Raw genomic sequence first — 14,208 nt, 5'->3', positions numbered from 1 at the left:
CCAGCACTGGAACCTTGTTCCATATGGCGACCCATATTGGCCTTCCTCATTAGGTTGGGGATCATACTGGAGACATATGATAAGGTCTTCCACAGCAGGACAATGTTGCATTTAGAATTCACAAGTTTGGCTCCTTCATAAAATGGAGTGGGTGGTATTATTTTGAGATTTAATGTAAGGGTGGAAAACTCTGGACATTTTTTGGCTGAAATATTATACCAGTGGGTATTGTACCAAAATATTCTATCAAAATGTTCTACCAACCTCTTTGGCTTGGAGGAGAAAACAAGACCCTGGAAAGTTCTCTAGTGTGCCTGAGTGAATGCTCATATCCAGGACCCTGTTGGAGGTTCTGCCCCGCAGTTATTGTCAGAATATGCAGAACAAGGGTGTTTGTGTAGAGTGTGGATTGGTTGAGACTTTATTATTTGGGTGGAAAATAAAACAGGGCTGTCCTTGAGAATGCAGGCAAGAAGTCACTTGTGGGAAAGCACCTCAGCACCACAATCACCCTGTAGTTTCCAGCTGTTGTGCAGTTTCCCTGGCCTGCTATGAATTTGGATATCTCAGTCTGATATCTCACTTCAGAGATGAATTCACTGCAGCTTTAGGTGGAGAATTTTTCCTCCTTGTAGCCTTCCCTCCTCTGCAGAATGGGGGATAACCACAGCAGCCTCTATTAAAGGGTTACTGTAAGTTTTTTTAATGTGAAGCATTTATCTATCTTCAACAAATGTTTTTATCACAAAATACCATCTCTTTGGCTCTCTCCAGCCTTTAGACTGTTTGGCTGTTCCAGAGAACTGTTTCTATAATGTTTTATAGGCCTTTCTGCATTGCCTAATTATTTGCTTCACCTGTAAGGCTTTGATTAATGTCAACTTTCTTTTTGCACTAAAAGTATTTTATTATGTGCAGCTGAAAGAATTTCACAGAGGATGTTACTTAATTTCTACTCATGTGTTAAGACCTGACTAAAAACAAAGAAACCTAAAATTTATGAACTTTAATTTCAGTCTGTTTCTAAAAGGTTAAGGCTAGTGTAGTTTTTTTTTAATTTTACTTCTCTAGTGTTATTTGATGGAGTTTTAAGCCTTGGAGTCTTGGCTTTGCTTGAATTGCAAACCCAAGGGATGTGAACTAAAACTGAAGAAACAGCCTATGTGAACCTCTGTGCAATGGGACTTGCCAACTTTTGCACAGATTTTAAAACTGTTAGAGAGTTGGCTTGGCAAACAGGGAACCTTGAGCTTGGAGTGTAAAAACACTGACCTCCTGGTCAGGGCCAAGAGGTGAAGCCAGGACAGGCAAGACTGGGACAGACATTTGCAGACCAAAGGCAGAGCCCAGAAGAATTTAGATGAATCTGGCAAGTTGTGGCATGTCTAGTGAAGCTGGGAAACTCTTTGACCAAACCTGACTTGATTAATTAGGAGGAAGCTGTGGCTCAATGGGAGAGCATCTGCTTTGCATGTGGAAGGTCCCATGTTCAATTCCTGGCATCTCCAGTTAAAAGGACTGGGCATGTAACATATGTGAAAGATTTCTACCTGAGACTCTGGAAAGCTGCTGCCTTTCTGAGTAGACAAGATTGACCATGGTGTACCAATGGTCTGATTCAGTATAAGGCAGCTTTCTGTGTGACTAATCGGTAAGATGTTGGGCTTCCCTAGGGGTCTGTGACACAGGAGGCTCCATGTTGGCCAATAAATGTGCAGAAAGAACATTTGAGAGGTACTGAGAATAATGGACTTTCAGTCCCCTTTCACAATTGTTTGCAAGTGGATTTTGCTATTTCGCACAGTAAAATCCAGCTGCAAAGTGGATTGAAAGTCCATTATTCTGCACGTGTGGAAGGGGCCCAAGACCTTTCTTGGAAACTGCCTGTGCTACTTGAGAGAGGCCTGTCTAGTACTAGTAGAACTATGAGTTTAAATGGATTGTTTTCATTGGAGTCTTCAAGTTTCTTAAGAATGTAGGAAACATGGCTAGTGTTTCTCTTATCACAGTAATATCAGACATGGCAGCTCTTAACTCTAGGCCCATTGAAGTGGCTTGGCTGGATGGATTTCAAGAGTTAGTAAAGAAAAAAACCTGAGTAAACGCAGCCTGAAATAAATCCCGGTGAACTGAGGTAAGAGAGAAAGCAGACAGAAGAGACCCCAGTTCCTTTTATTTGCTTCTTTGCTGTGTTTTGCCAGGTTTGTTTGCAAACTCCTCAGTCTGGGTGGACGTGGAAGCAATTTACCAGATCAGATAGCCTTGAACTAGGCAGAAAGGAAATTAAGCATCTTTGGGTAGGAAAGTAATATTTATTTCGGGACACTAATGTGCCTTTGAATGAAGTAAGGGAAATTATATTTCAATAGATCTGATTTAGATCTGATTTACAACCCCCCAGATATTTCTGTATTCAATTAGTGGATATTATTTTTGAGTACAATTATTTTCATTACAAGGACTTATTCTTTTTGCAACAGTGTGTCTATTGGATATGCTTGCGTGCTATAAGTAACCAACATCTATAATATTTTTTTGATCGCAAGTTTATTTTTGATGATCAGGTTAATTATTTCTCTAATTACATTCTTGCATACAACTGCTGCTGAATTTTAATAAGTTAGATTTTATGTTATATTGATTTACTGTTCTGGAAACAGTCATGTTGTGAGCCACCTCGAGCCCTTCGGGGATGAGGTGGCCTATAAATTTAATAAAATAAATAAATAAATAAATAAAACTGCTATATAGATGATTTGGTTTTTTAATTTTTGATTCAGCAGCATACACCAGGACGTTCATAGAATTCAGTAGACTCTCATATAAAGTTATCAGGATGCATAGATCAATAAAAAAGCTCCATTTTTGGACATGGAGATATTTTTGGTCCACACCACAAAGTATACATGTGGCCCTTTAGGAAACCATCAGATAGGAATTAATGGTTCCATTTTACTTTTCATCCGTGGCATTTAAAGGTCAATTGTACTGGTGGCCAGGGCTTTGAATTTATGCCACCAAAAAGATGGTGTTTGTCCATTAAGCCCAATGGAGGCTTTTTCACGTTTCCAGCCTCCCCATGTTGCCTGGGAGCATCCTTGGGGGCAGCAGGGCAGTGCAGCTGCGGTGCTGTGACTGAATATCCAGACTGTTATATGGGGCTGCCCAGCACTGAGGAAGAATCAGGAGGATTCAAGACGCCTTTTGTTAACTGGAATGTTTGCTGTTTGTACATTAATGATTTGAAATGCGTGGATTCACTCTGTATACAGCAGTGATGGCGAACCTTTTCGAGACCGAGTGCCCAAATTGTAACCCAAAACCCACTTATTTATCGCAAAGTGCCAACACGGCAATTTAACCTGAATACTGAGGTTTTAGTGTAGAAAAAATGGTTGGCTCCAAGGCATGCGTTACTCAGGAGTAAGCTTGGTGGTACTCAGTGGCTTTGCTTTAAAGCAACCGTGCAACTCTTTGAACATGTGAATCACGACCCTAGGAGGGTTTACTCAGAAGCAAGCCCCGTCACCAGCAACTGAGCTTACTCTCAGGTAAAGGATCACGCTTTAGTTCTTCCCATGAAAATCAGTGGGGTTTAACAGTGCTTCCCCCACCTCAACATGATGCATTCTGTGTACACATGCCCACAGAGAGGGCTCTGAGTGCCACCTCTGGCACCCATGCCATAGATTCGCCACCACTGGTATACAGTAATGTTGGAGTACATGTAAAAGAATCATTCTATAACAATTGTGTGAATTGTGGAAAGCAATCTGTTGTTTATTGTGAAGTGACAGAGCCCTTCGGGGATGGGGCGGTATAAAAGCCCCAGAAATAAAATAAATAAATAAATAAATAATTTGCTGCTGTGAAGCTAGTGATATATTTATTTTTATTTTTATGCATTATGTTGACACGTGATATGAAATGTGAGATCACTGAGAGACTTATGTACAAATCGAGAATTTTTGTTTCATTATAAATAGATATATAGCAGCATGCATAAATTGATTTAAAAATACAGATATACTTTACATTCTTGTATATTGCCTCAACACACAAGGGAGGGAGGGGAGCAGTCAGACGCCATCCACATTTTAAAATGGGTTCTGTTTTATATAATTGATATTAAATTATGTTTTAATGTTTGTTTTAACCTGTTGTGAACCGCCCTGAGCCCTCAGGGGGAAGGCGGTATATAAAACCAATAATAAATTAAAAAATAAAAATAAAACAGGGTGGGTTTTTTCATATTATTCATTTTGGGATGACAGGCCCTAGGATGAGGGTGTTGAGAGCAGCTCTGATGACTGCTGAAATTGTTCTGCAAAGCTAGATATATGATCCAGAGTTATGTACTATATTTCTATCATCCATTTTCTTTTCTCTTGTAGGTACTAAAATGGGTAGAAGAAGCAGTGCAAGCTTCCAAAGTCCACCTTTTGTCAACCGACCACCTGAGTGCTGCTGTAAATGCTTGGCAAATCCCTTTTGATCCTAGCCTGAAAGAGGTCACAGTGTCACTGAGTGGTCCTTCCCCAGGAATTGAAGTTCATGATCCCCTTGGTGAGATGTTAACAAACTGCTTTATATAAGAAAGGGCAATGGGTGGTTTGGGTACTTTTACCCCCTCAGGAAATTCAATTTCTAGTATTCTTTTGGTAAGCTATGATAGTCTAAGTGGTGTAAAAAATCACTGTAAGTTTGTATGGTAGGTGTACCTTAAATTTTCTCTGGATTTTCACAAACATTGGGTAGCACTCTATAGAACCAGCCTTACCATTAGATGTGTTGATGTGGATTTTCATTTCATAGGGTATAACATGTTTTCCCCATGGCCAATATATCCTGGGATAAGGAGGTGAAACATTCCGGTTCGGCCATGACTTCTGCATGGCTTCCAGGTCTAACTCTTTGGGGTAGGGCGGTATATAAAACTCAATAATAAATAAAAATAAATAAATAACTCGGGCCTGCCCTGCAAGATTTCCCTTATCGCACACCTTTCAAAAAATGATACAATTGGCTGTTGTTTTTTTTAAAAAATCTGCTCCAATCCCGTTCCCATGAAAACACAGCAGGAGGTGAACCAGATTATTTTTCCTACCTCGCCACCTGCAGCCAATCAGAACGTCAGAAAAACAGGACAGTTTGTGCATGCACAGCAACATCAGCAAGGAAAATGAAACTAAGCTGGGGGCTATGCAAGTTCTTCCTCCCAGCCTGAATGTGCTGACAGGCCACCGTGCAGAGGGAGAAACCGAGATAAAAACATCCCGGTATGTGTGACCCCGGTTTTCCCCTGGGATATTTTGTTCACCTGGAAAACACCTAAAACAGCAAATGATAAACCAGTTTTCTGCTACTCAGGAATGACACAGAGTAATAGAAGGATGGGTGTTGATCCTATGAGGCCAGCTGTGGCTGAGCAAATGTTAAAGGATTCTTTAGACAAATAGTGCAGAGAATCCATGATTAATGATGAGGATGAGTAAATCTGTACTAGTGACTCTTCAAAGATACGTAATTCACTGGAAGGATAGTAGGCAGTGGTTAAGTGGGTACATCTATGTGAATGGAAAGCCAAGGGTATCTTGTTTGAGAAGTCAGACTGGATACTCAAGAATGGGGCTCCTGTGGCACAGTTTGAAAAAAAAATCACACAGAAATTATTTGGTTAGAGTACCCAAATGCCTGTGACATTATGGATTACAAAAAAGAAACAGGGAGGTTGAGGCATTTCCTCATTTGGGTCATTCGGGTTGCAGTCATTGACAACTGCGATTTATCATGTTACAATTTTGTTACAATTTTGTGAAGACTTGGGTGAAATGACTCATATTCAGTAAACAAGAAGGGCCAATGCAGAAAGTCAGCCCCAATTGTAGAAGTTTGGCAGGGCAGTTCTAAAAGATTTATACAGTTTTGATAGTGTAGGCCAGTACCAGCAATAATCTACACAGTGCCGTGGGAGGTTTAAGAGCTCGTGTATCTAATCTGGAGGAACCGGGTTTGATTCCCAGCTCTGCCGCCTGAGCTGTGGGGGCTTATCTGGAGAATTCAGATTAGCCTGTACACTCCCACACATGCCAGCTGGGTGACCGGGGCTAGTCACAGCTTCTTGGCGCTCTCTCAGCCCCACCTACCCCACAGGGTGTTTGTTGTGAGGGGGGAAGGGCAAGGAGATTGTAAACCCCCTTGAGTCTCCTGCAGGAGAGAAAGGGGGGATATAAATCCAAACTCCTCCTGCTCCTGCTCCTGCTCCTGCTCCTGCTCCTGCTCCTGCTCCTGCTCCTGCTCCTGCTCCTGCTCCTGCTCTTCTTCTTCTTCTTCTTCTTCTTCTTCTTCTTCTTCTTCTTCTTCTTCTTCTTCTTCTTCTTCTTCTTCTTCTTCTTCTTCTTCTTCTTCTTCTTCTTCTTCTTCTTCTTCTTCTTCTTCTTCTTCTTCCCTCCCTTCCCTCCTCCTCCTCCTCCTCCTCCTCCTCCTCCTCCTCCTCCTCCTCCTCCTTCTTCTCCTCCTCCTCCTCCTCCTTCTTCTTCTCCTCCTCCTCCTCCTTCTTCTTTCTTCTTCTTCTTCTTCTTCTTCTTCTTCTTCTTCTTCTTCTTCTTCTTCTTCTTCTTCTTCTTCTTCTTCTTCTTCTTCTTCTTCAGTTCCATCTCAAATCTTCAGGAATTTGCCAAGTCACACTTCTTTTTTAAAAAAAGGTAAAGGTAATCCTCTGGACAATCATGTGGTGCAGGCACATGGCATGACATTGCAGCACAACATTTGCTAGGAAGACTGTGTTCACAGGGCGGTTTGCCATTGCCTTCCCCAGTCTACATTTTACCCTCAGCAAACTGGGTACTCATTTTACTAACTTTAGGGTGGAAGGCTGAGTCAATCTTGTTCTGGGTCCTTGAAACTGACTACCATCGAGATTGAGCTCAGGTTGAAAGCAGAGCTTTGGCTGCAGTACTGCAGCTCACCACTCTGTGCCATGAGACCCATTTCAGTCTCTTTATGGAGCCCCATAAAACCTGTGTTTGTAAACTGAGATGCTTTTGCAGAGTCTGTGATTTCCCCCCACTCCCAACTTTGAAGAGGTTTGATTGCATTGCAGGTGGCAAGAGGGTCTGAGTGACATTGTATTTCACAATTTGCTGTACTCTGGTGGCATGTTAGCTGCCCCAGTAAACTAACTTCTCCTCCTATGGCTAAAGCCAAAAACGGGGGGGTGGGGGAACCCCCAAAGCCAGTATTCATGTTCAAAAAATCCTGGCCACTTTATTCTTTCCATTTATGACTTAAGACTTCAGAATCTACCCAAAGAAAAGAAAGAAAAAACTAAATGAGGGGTTAGGAAAGGAAGAAGGACATTTATAGCTAGCTGCACTAGTTCTACGTTCTGAGGTTGTTAGAGAACATCTCCAATTTCTTTAGATTGCTTGTGGAATTCCATTCAGTTCAAATCATGATCTGTCACTTGCCTTATTTCTCTTCTTCCTAAATCTGGCCTTTGTCTATCTAGTGATCTATTACTGGAGCTACCTGAGACTTATAGTGTTATTAAACTATATGTTTAGCCCACCTACATAGCTCTGGAAATCTGTTCTTTACCATTTTTTTTGAAGGGCCCTATCAGAAATATAATCTAGAATTGTAATCTGGTATGAAATAAGTAAAAATGAAAATTTATAACAGAGTCAGATTAATGTGATGAAGGGAACTTTGAGTCTTAAAGACTTGCACTCTGGACATCTTGTTGGTTCTCGGGGGGCTAATAGACTTAAATTTTGCTCTTATACTGCATATCAACACAGCTATCCAACTGAAATATGTTTCTAGTTCCCCACAGCGGAGGATGGAGGGATAAGGTCACCAGATTCAGGAAGTGAAACTCCTTGAGATTTAGAAAGCTCAGTGGGGTACAATGCCACAAAGTCCACCCTTCAAAACATCTATTTTCTCCAGGGGAACTGATCTCTATAGTTTGAAGATGAGCTGTTTCAGGGGATCCTGAAGTCACGCCTGGAGGCTGGCATCCCTAATCTGAAACTAGATTTATATGATGTTCTACTTCATGTTAGAAGAGTTGCAATCTGGAGTGGGGAGGCAAACCCAGAAGTGATTGACTGAGTTGTTTAGCATCTCCAATGTTGTCACTGTCAGAAGTCCTGCACTGTTGAGCCCTATGCTGACGGATCATGTCCTGGGTTTACAAAGACAGTGAGGGCAAAAAAGTTGAAGCATGACTAAGGATTTGTGTTAAAATGTTTATTCCTTCTTTGCCTTTGTATAGGTAAGCTCATTGAGAAAAGCTCTGGCTTAAATGAATTACTGAATATTGAAAACTCTGCAAAGGTAGTGAACATAAAAGATCCAGCACCTGGAACGTGGATAATTAAGGTAACATTGCTGTAGGAACAATGCAGTATGTTTCATATAGCTATGACACAGTTGTATGGAAAAAGTTTGTAACAGGTTTGTATGGTGAGATTTGATCATACATATGATTCTTGTTCTCATTGAGTATGAAGCCTTCGTTTAATATTTTGCAGTTGACTGTGGTCTTTGGTCAACGCTGGCCCTTTGTATTGAATGGGTGGTAAATATAATCACTTTTGCTCCTTGTTTGGGGAGAAGCAGTACACTCCACAGTCGAGGTCTGGGTGTGGTCCTGGTTTGTGTGCCTTTCCAGGGTTAAAGCCATCATGTCCTGGCTCTGAACAACAAAAGCCAACCTACAGTTGGCCACTTCCTTTAAGGGACTAAACCTCATAAAAAAACCAAAGTTATCAGAACATTGGTGTGTCTTGCAAAATACAGGAGTAAATCTAAGAGAATGAAGCTCTGACTTCATTTCTTTGTGGGGAGGGGTTTTTGGACAAACACAGTATGTGAGGTCTGACATCATCCCATCAAAGCAGAAGAGATGTTTGTGGTGGGCGTGTTAAGTCCACTGATGTTTACTTTGCAAATGAAAAGTCCTCTAATCCATACTCCACTGTGCTTCATGCTTGCTAGGACAGACAGTTTTCCAAAGCCACTCTTCTAAGCCATAAATGCATGAAGGTGTTGCTGAACTGTGCCTCTTAACTTTTTCCTTTTCAGTGTCTGATATACAATTGATATTCTTTCTATAGGAAAATTTCCTTCAAAGATTGCAGCCAGCTCCACTATTAAATAGAAAATCTGGAAGATCACAGACTTTTGAATTTCAGAGGTACATGAGGAAAGACAAACAGAACTTTCCTGAAGTAAATGAAAACTTCTCACTCATGGGGAACAAGGTTGATAGAACTGGCTTTCCTCACACATCAGGTAGACTTGGGAGTAGGTGACATGTTTTTACACGCATTCTTGTTCTGCCCTTACCTTCCGACTTCTGGCATTGCCAGTAGGTCACAGTATAAGGCAACCTTGATTGCTCTTCTGAAGCCTCTGTAAAAACTGGAGCAGAGGACTTATTAACAGCGTTTATCTAAGTAGCGGCACCAAAAAGATAATTTTAAGATTAATTTTCAGATTAAAATCCCACATATCTTCAGTGACATATTTTCTGCCTTTGGTGTGAAAATAATTAACAATTGCTCCAACCCCAGATTTTATTAGATATAGCCTTTTGGTAGGAATTCCAGCTCAGAGTACCAAAAGAGTACCAAGAAAGCAGACTCCTTAACCAGATTGACACCAGTGCAAGGGCATACCGCCCACGGGGACAAGTGGGGTCATATGTCCCTGGGTGGCAGCCATTTAGTCACGTGGGGGGCAGAAAATCACCTCCACACGTCTCCTCCTTCCCCCTGGGCGGTCTGGCTGCATGTTTTGGCACTCACTGCCCAGCCCGGCATCTGGGACCAACTTTGGGGAGAGGAGTGCAGCTGGAAGGAGGTACATGCAGCAGCAGAATACTCAAATTTTGCACCAAGCTACATTTTCCCTAGATACGCCTCTGCTCTCTACTCTCCCCTCCGCTGCAAAGAGAGGCGTGCCGGAGATCCCGGCCCACCTCCATCACTGGCAGCTGGCTTGCCGGGTGTGCTTCCTGCAGGCTTACTGTCCCTTCTGCCTCCAAGGCTCTTCTGGCAGGGGGCCCAGAGACCCCTCCTGACTGCTGCTGGCCAGGCTGGGAGGCTGGACTGGTGGGTGAAGAGGAGAGCTGGCACACATGGCAGGAGCATAAGGTCTGGGGGAGGGGGCTTGGTGCCCGCCCCTCGGCTGAGCTGACCTGAGCAAGATCTGGTGCAAAAAATTGTTTGATTGTGGTGGGGTAGGGCAACCACCCATACGGCGGGGGTGGGGGGGCGGGGCAGGGCGGGGCGGAAAACTCAGATTTTGCACCGGGCTACATTTTCCCTAGATACACCTCTGCACCAGTGTCATCTAGTATCCAATGGAAAGAGGGCAGTTTTCTCTTCTTAGATAAGATCGTAATCATTGATTTATGGTGATTTATTGGAAGATCTTCCGTAAAACAGTACTCAGAAAAATATTGTAACGATCATTGCAGTCCAGCTTATTAGGGGCAAAATAATTGTGTGGTGATCATAAAACAAGATTGGATTACCATGGTTTGCTAACTTTGGAGGAAGACAAACCTCTTGAAAATTTGCTGCTAATTTTTTAAAATATAAACAATAAAGAAGCCAGAAGGTAACCTTGTCTAATTCCCCTGACCAAATCAAAAGACTTAGTCAATTTTCCTTTGTTGCCACAGCAGACCAAGATTTGTTTGAAATTGCTGTATGAGTCATAACAATTTTCTATCCATGATGGAATTAGATAATTTCCTCCACAGTCTTTCCCCCAGGAAAAGCATCAAAGGCTCCTGCAAGATTTATAAAACCAAAGTATAGAACACCATTGGGAGGAAAAAATATTTCTTTAGCTAAATGTGGAAGTACCAAACAGTGATCCATACCATCTTCTTCTAAAACCAATCTACTCCTAGTCACGGACATCATTGTGCTCAATCCAGTCAATCCAGTCTTGGTGTTTGCACAAAGAACATAATAAGCTTGGGTCAGAACGCTGACCCTTTTTAAAAGATTGGAACTATCATAGTGTGTCTCCACAATTTTGGAATGACTCCCAATACATTAAAAAAAACAGGAGCAAGAATATCAGCCTGCCTATGAGGGCACTTTGTTCTAAATACTTCATTTAGAAATAAATCAGAACTTGAGGCTTTCCCTTGATGTAGGCATCCAATGAGGGATGTAATTTTAGTAGGGGATCTATCCGACCATATGTGCAAAATGGTAGAGGATGCTGCAGTCCCAAAACCTTGATTGCCTTAGAAATAAGAAAAAAAGTTCTGAAAGTTACCCAGACGGAAGAGGAAATACAAACAGGGGCTTTCACACGACCGTTATTTGCAGAATTGACAGTTGACCAAGGCTGGGTTGTGGTAGTTATTTATAACTGTAATCAGACATCTCCCATTCTTGTATAAATTTTGCTGTGAAAAACAGTTATTTATTTTATTTAGCTACTCATCCCTCCTTTCCATCCGAACGCATGCATAAATTACTCAAATACAAAGTGAAATGCAGAGTTGTTTGTTATTTCAGGCTATGTTTGTTCTGGTGTTTTGTTTATGAGAAATAAATATTTCAGAGATATCCTTACTGAGGTTTCCGTATGTGCTTGGAATGACAGAAAGGTGATTAATAAGCTAAACTAATTCTAATTAGGGGATTAATTAGCTAAAACAACTTTAATCGGCTAACGCCCCTACAAAAAAGCCACCAGGGGGATAGGGATCAGAGCATTCATCAACATTACAAAAAGCATATGTGGAAAGCAAGAGTGGAGAAGAGGAGAGAGCAGAATTGAAAGAGGCCCACTCAGTTTTTCACAGTATCCTGGGTCAATCAACATAAAATATGAGCGCAGGGAATGGGCTTCTTTGAGTTTCACAGGGAACTTTTTTTTTGCCATCAAGTCACAGCTGACTTATGGCAGCCATGTAGGGTTTTCAAGGCGAGAGGTGTGGGAAGGTGGTTTGCCATTGCCTGTCTCTGCATAATCTCCCATCCAAATGCTAGCCATGTCCAACCCTGGTTACCTTCTGAGATCTGATAATAGAAAGCCTGCACTATCTAGATCAGGGCCCAAGTATTACATGTGTGTAAAGTGCTAACAATGGTGAACATGTAGGGTTTACAAGAAAAGAGAATAACAAGTAATTTACCAGCATCTTTCTGCATAGCAGAGAAAGGTGCTGGAATCTCTTGGGGGTCTCCCATACCAAATACTAACCAAAGCCAATCCTGCTTAGTAGCCCAGATCAGGGTAGCCTGGGACATGCAGGTCAGGGTCTGCTAGCCAGGAAGGCCTTCCATCTTTGCAACTCTACTAAATCTAATCTTGACAACTTCTTAGTCTCACTGCTATTGTTGGCTGCCTCACAGTGTAGCCTATGCCTCACATTCCTCACAGGAATGTCATAATTTTGGTTTTTGCTCTGGGACAGAGCTAAGAAAATTGGAAACTGGATTGATGAGGTTTATACTGCCATGAACTCATAAGCTTCATAAGCACTGGGGAACTTGTTAGAATGGTCTGCCCTTGGAAACTAATGGATCCAGACTGAGTTTCCTGTTGACACTTTATGCAGGCTGTTTCATTTGGAAGTCACCCAGGCTTCTGTGAAATCCCCACAATTCTCCTGTTGAGAGACACTGTGGTATAGTTCTTGGAGGATTTGGGAGTTCAGAATCCATCTCCATAAAGTTTGCTGGGTGACCTTGGGCAGTCAATGGTCGATTCCCCACGGGGGAAATATCCTGGGATTGGACCGGGACCATAAAATATCAGTACCTTTTGATCCCGGTCTGTCCCTCCCCACTGCAGCTGTATCTGCAGAGAGGTCTCGAGTTGAAACAGGGATCAAGATATCCACCTCCTTTCCATGAACCCGGGATCAGCTTGGTGGCTTTTTTGTTACTAGTTCATGATTGGCTGTGGCTTTGGGGCAGAAACATAGTTCCCCCCCCCCCCCCCCCCCGTAACGGCTACGTAGCTACATTGTCACAAAGCATAGAGCGTCAGGAGGCATATTGAATGTCAGTTTTTTCCTTTGCATGGTCGTAGCTTCGTAGCCAAGAGGAACATATTAAAAAGGGTGCATTCCTGCCCACCCTGAGTCACCCTGTTCTGAGCATGCCCTGACCACTGTGCTGTGATTGGCTAACGGCTCGAATGGAGACTCAGGATGGGAAAAATAACACAGGATCAATCCCCATGATACTGGCCTCATCCCGGAATTCTAAAAAAAATCACCTTCCTGCCAGTTTTTTAAAATCCTGGGATGAGAAGCATATTGCAGGGCTGGGCCGGGACAGAGCCGAATTTGGCCCAGGAGCCGTGGGGAGTCCCTCCTTGAACCAGGATGCCTACTGTGCATATCCCAGGATATTTCCCCCATGGGGAATTGACCAATCTCTCTGTTTAACCTAGTTCTCAAAGCTGTGGTGATAAAATGTGGATGGAAGCATTGTGTACATTGCCCTGAGCTTTCTTGACAAAAGGCAGAAAAAAATGTACTGCAAGTCTGTCTTTCTAGTGCCATTTTACACCTTGGTTTACTTACACCTTGATCACCTTGAGAGCCAGTGTGGTGTAGTAGTTAAGAGCAGGTGGTAAAGAGTGGTTAAGAGCAGGTGGCATAGTGGTTAAGAGCAGCCAGCGTGGTGTTGTGGTTCAAAGCAGGGGGTCTCTAATCTGGAGAACTGGATTTATTTTCCCACTTCTACATTCCTGCTCAGTGACTTTGGGCCAATCACAGTTTGTTCAGAACTCTCTCAGCCCCACCTACCTCACCAGGTGTCTGCTGTGTGGAGCACCTTTGAGTCTTCTTACAGGAGAGAAAGGGGGGAGGTATAAATCCATATTCTTCTTCTTCTTAAGGCAATGAAGACAGTTGGTAGATGAACAGAATTCAAGCAGAGAAAACATTGTTCCATATTTGACTCTGGAACAAATAGTGTTCTTTATCCTTCATTTTTTTTACTCTATTGCAGGACTTTACCAATGTTCTTCAACCTGTTTCAAGTCAAATCTGGAACAGATTTCTCTCCACTTGCATTTTGTTAATCTGCCAGCTATTTTCATTGCTGCAAAGTATTCTGTAAACCAACAAGTGAAATGAACTCTATGATTCTATCTGCCTAGTCCAATTTAATTACACCTTTCCTCAAAGGAGTCCCGAGCAATGCACAC

The 14,208-nt window shown here is 42.4% G+C and overlaps 1 protein-coding gene across 3 annotated transcripts in view; it reads left to right on the top strand.

Annotated features, from left to right (window-relative positions):
- HMCN1 (hemicentin 1) overlaps window positions 1-14,208 on the top strand; it is a 414,195-nt gene that overhangs the window by 187,487 nt on the left and 212,500 nt on the right. For all 3 annotated transcript variants that reach the window (XM_048482504.1, XM_048482503.1, XM_048482502.1), the window contains exons 5-6: window positions 4,395-4,566; window positions 8,282-8,388. In XM_048482504.1, the coding sequence (XP_048338461.1) occupies window positions 4,395-4,566; window positions 8,282-8,388 (279 nt within the window). The remainder of the gene's footprint in view (window positions 1-4,394; window positions 4,567-8,281; window positions 8,389-14,208) is intronic.

Source organism: Sphaerodactylus townsendi, unplaced genomic scaffold, assembly GCF_021028975.2.
Source record: "Sphaerodactylus townsendi isolate TG3544 unplaced genomic scaffold, MPM_Stown_v2.3 scaffold_18, whole genome shotgun sequence".
Lineage (NCBI taxonomy): Eukaryota > Metazoa > Chordata > Lepidosauria > Squamata > Sphaerodactylidae > Sphaerodactylus > Sphaerodactylus townsendi.
The sequence above is the reverse complement of the archived record's forward strand: the minus strand, read 5'-3'. Positions and strand labels throughout refer to the sequence as shown.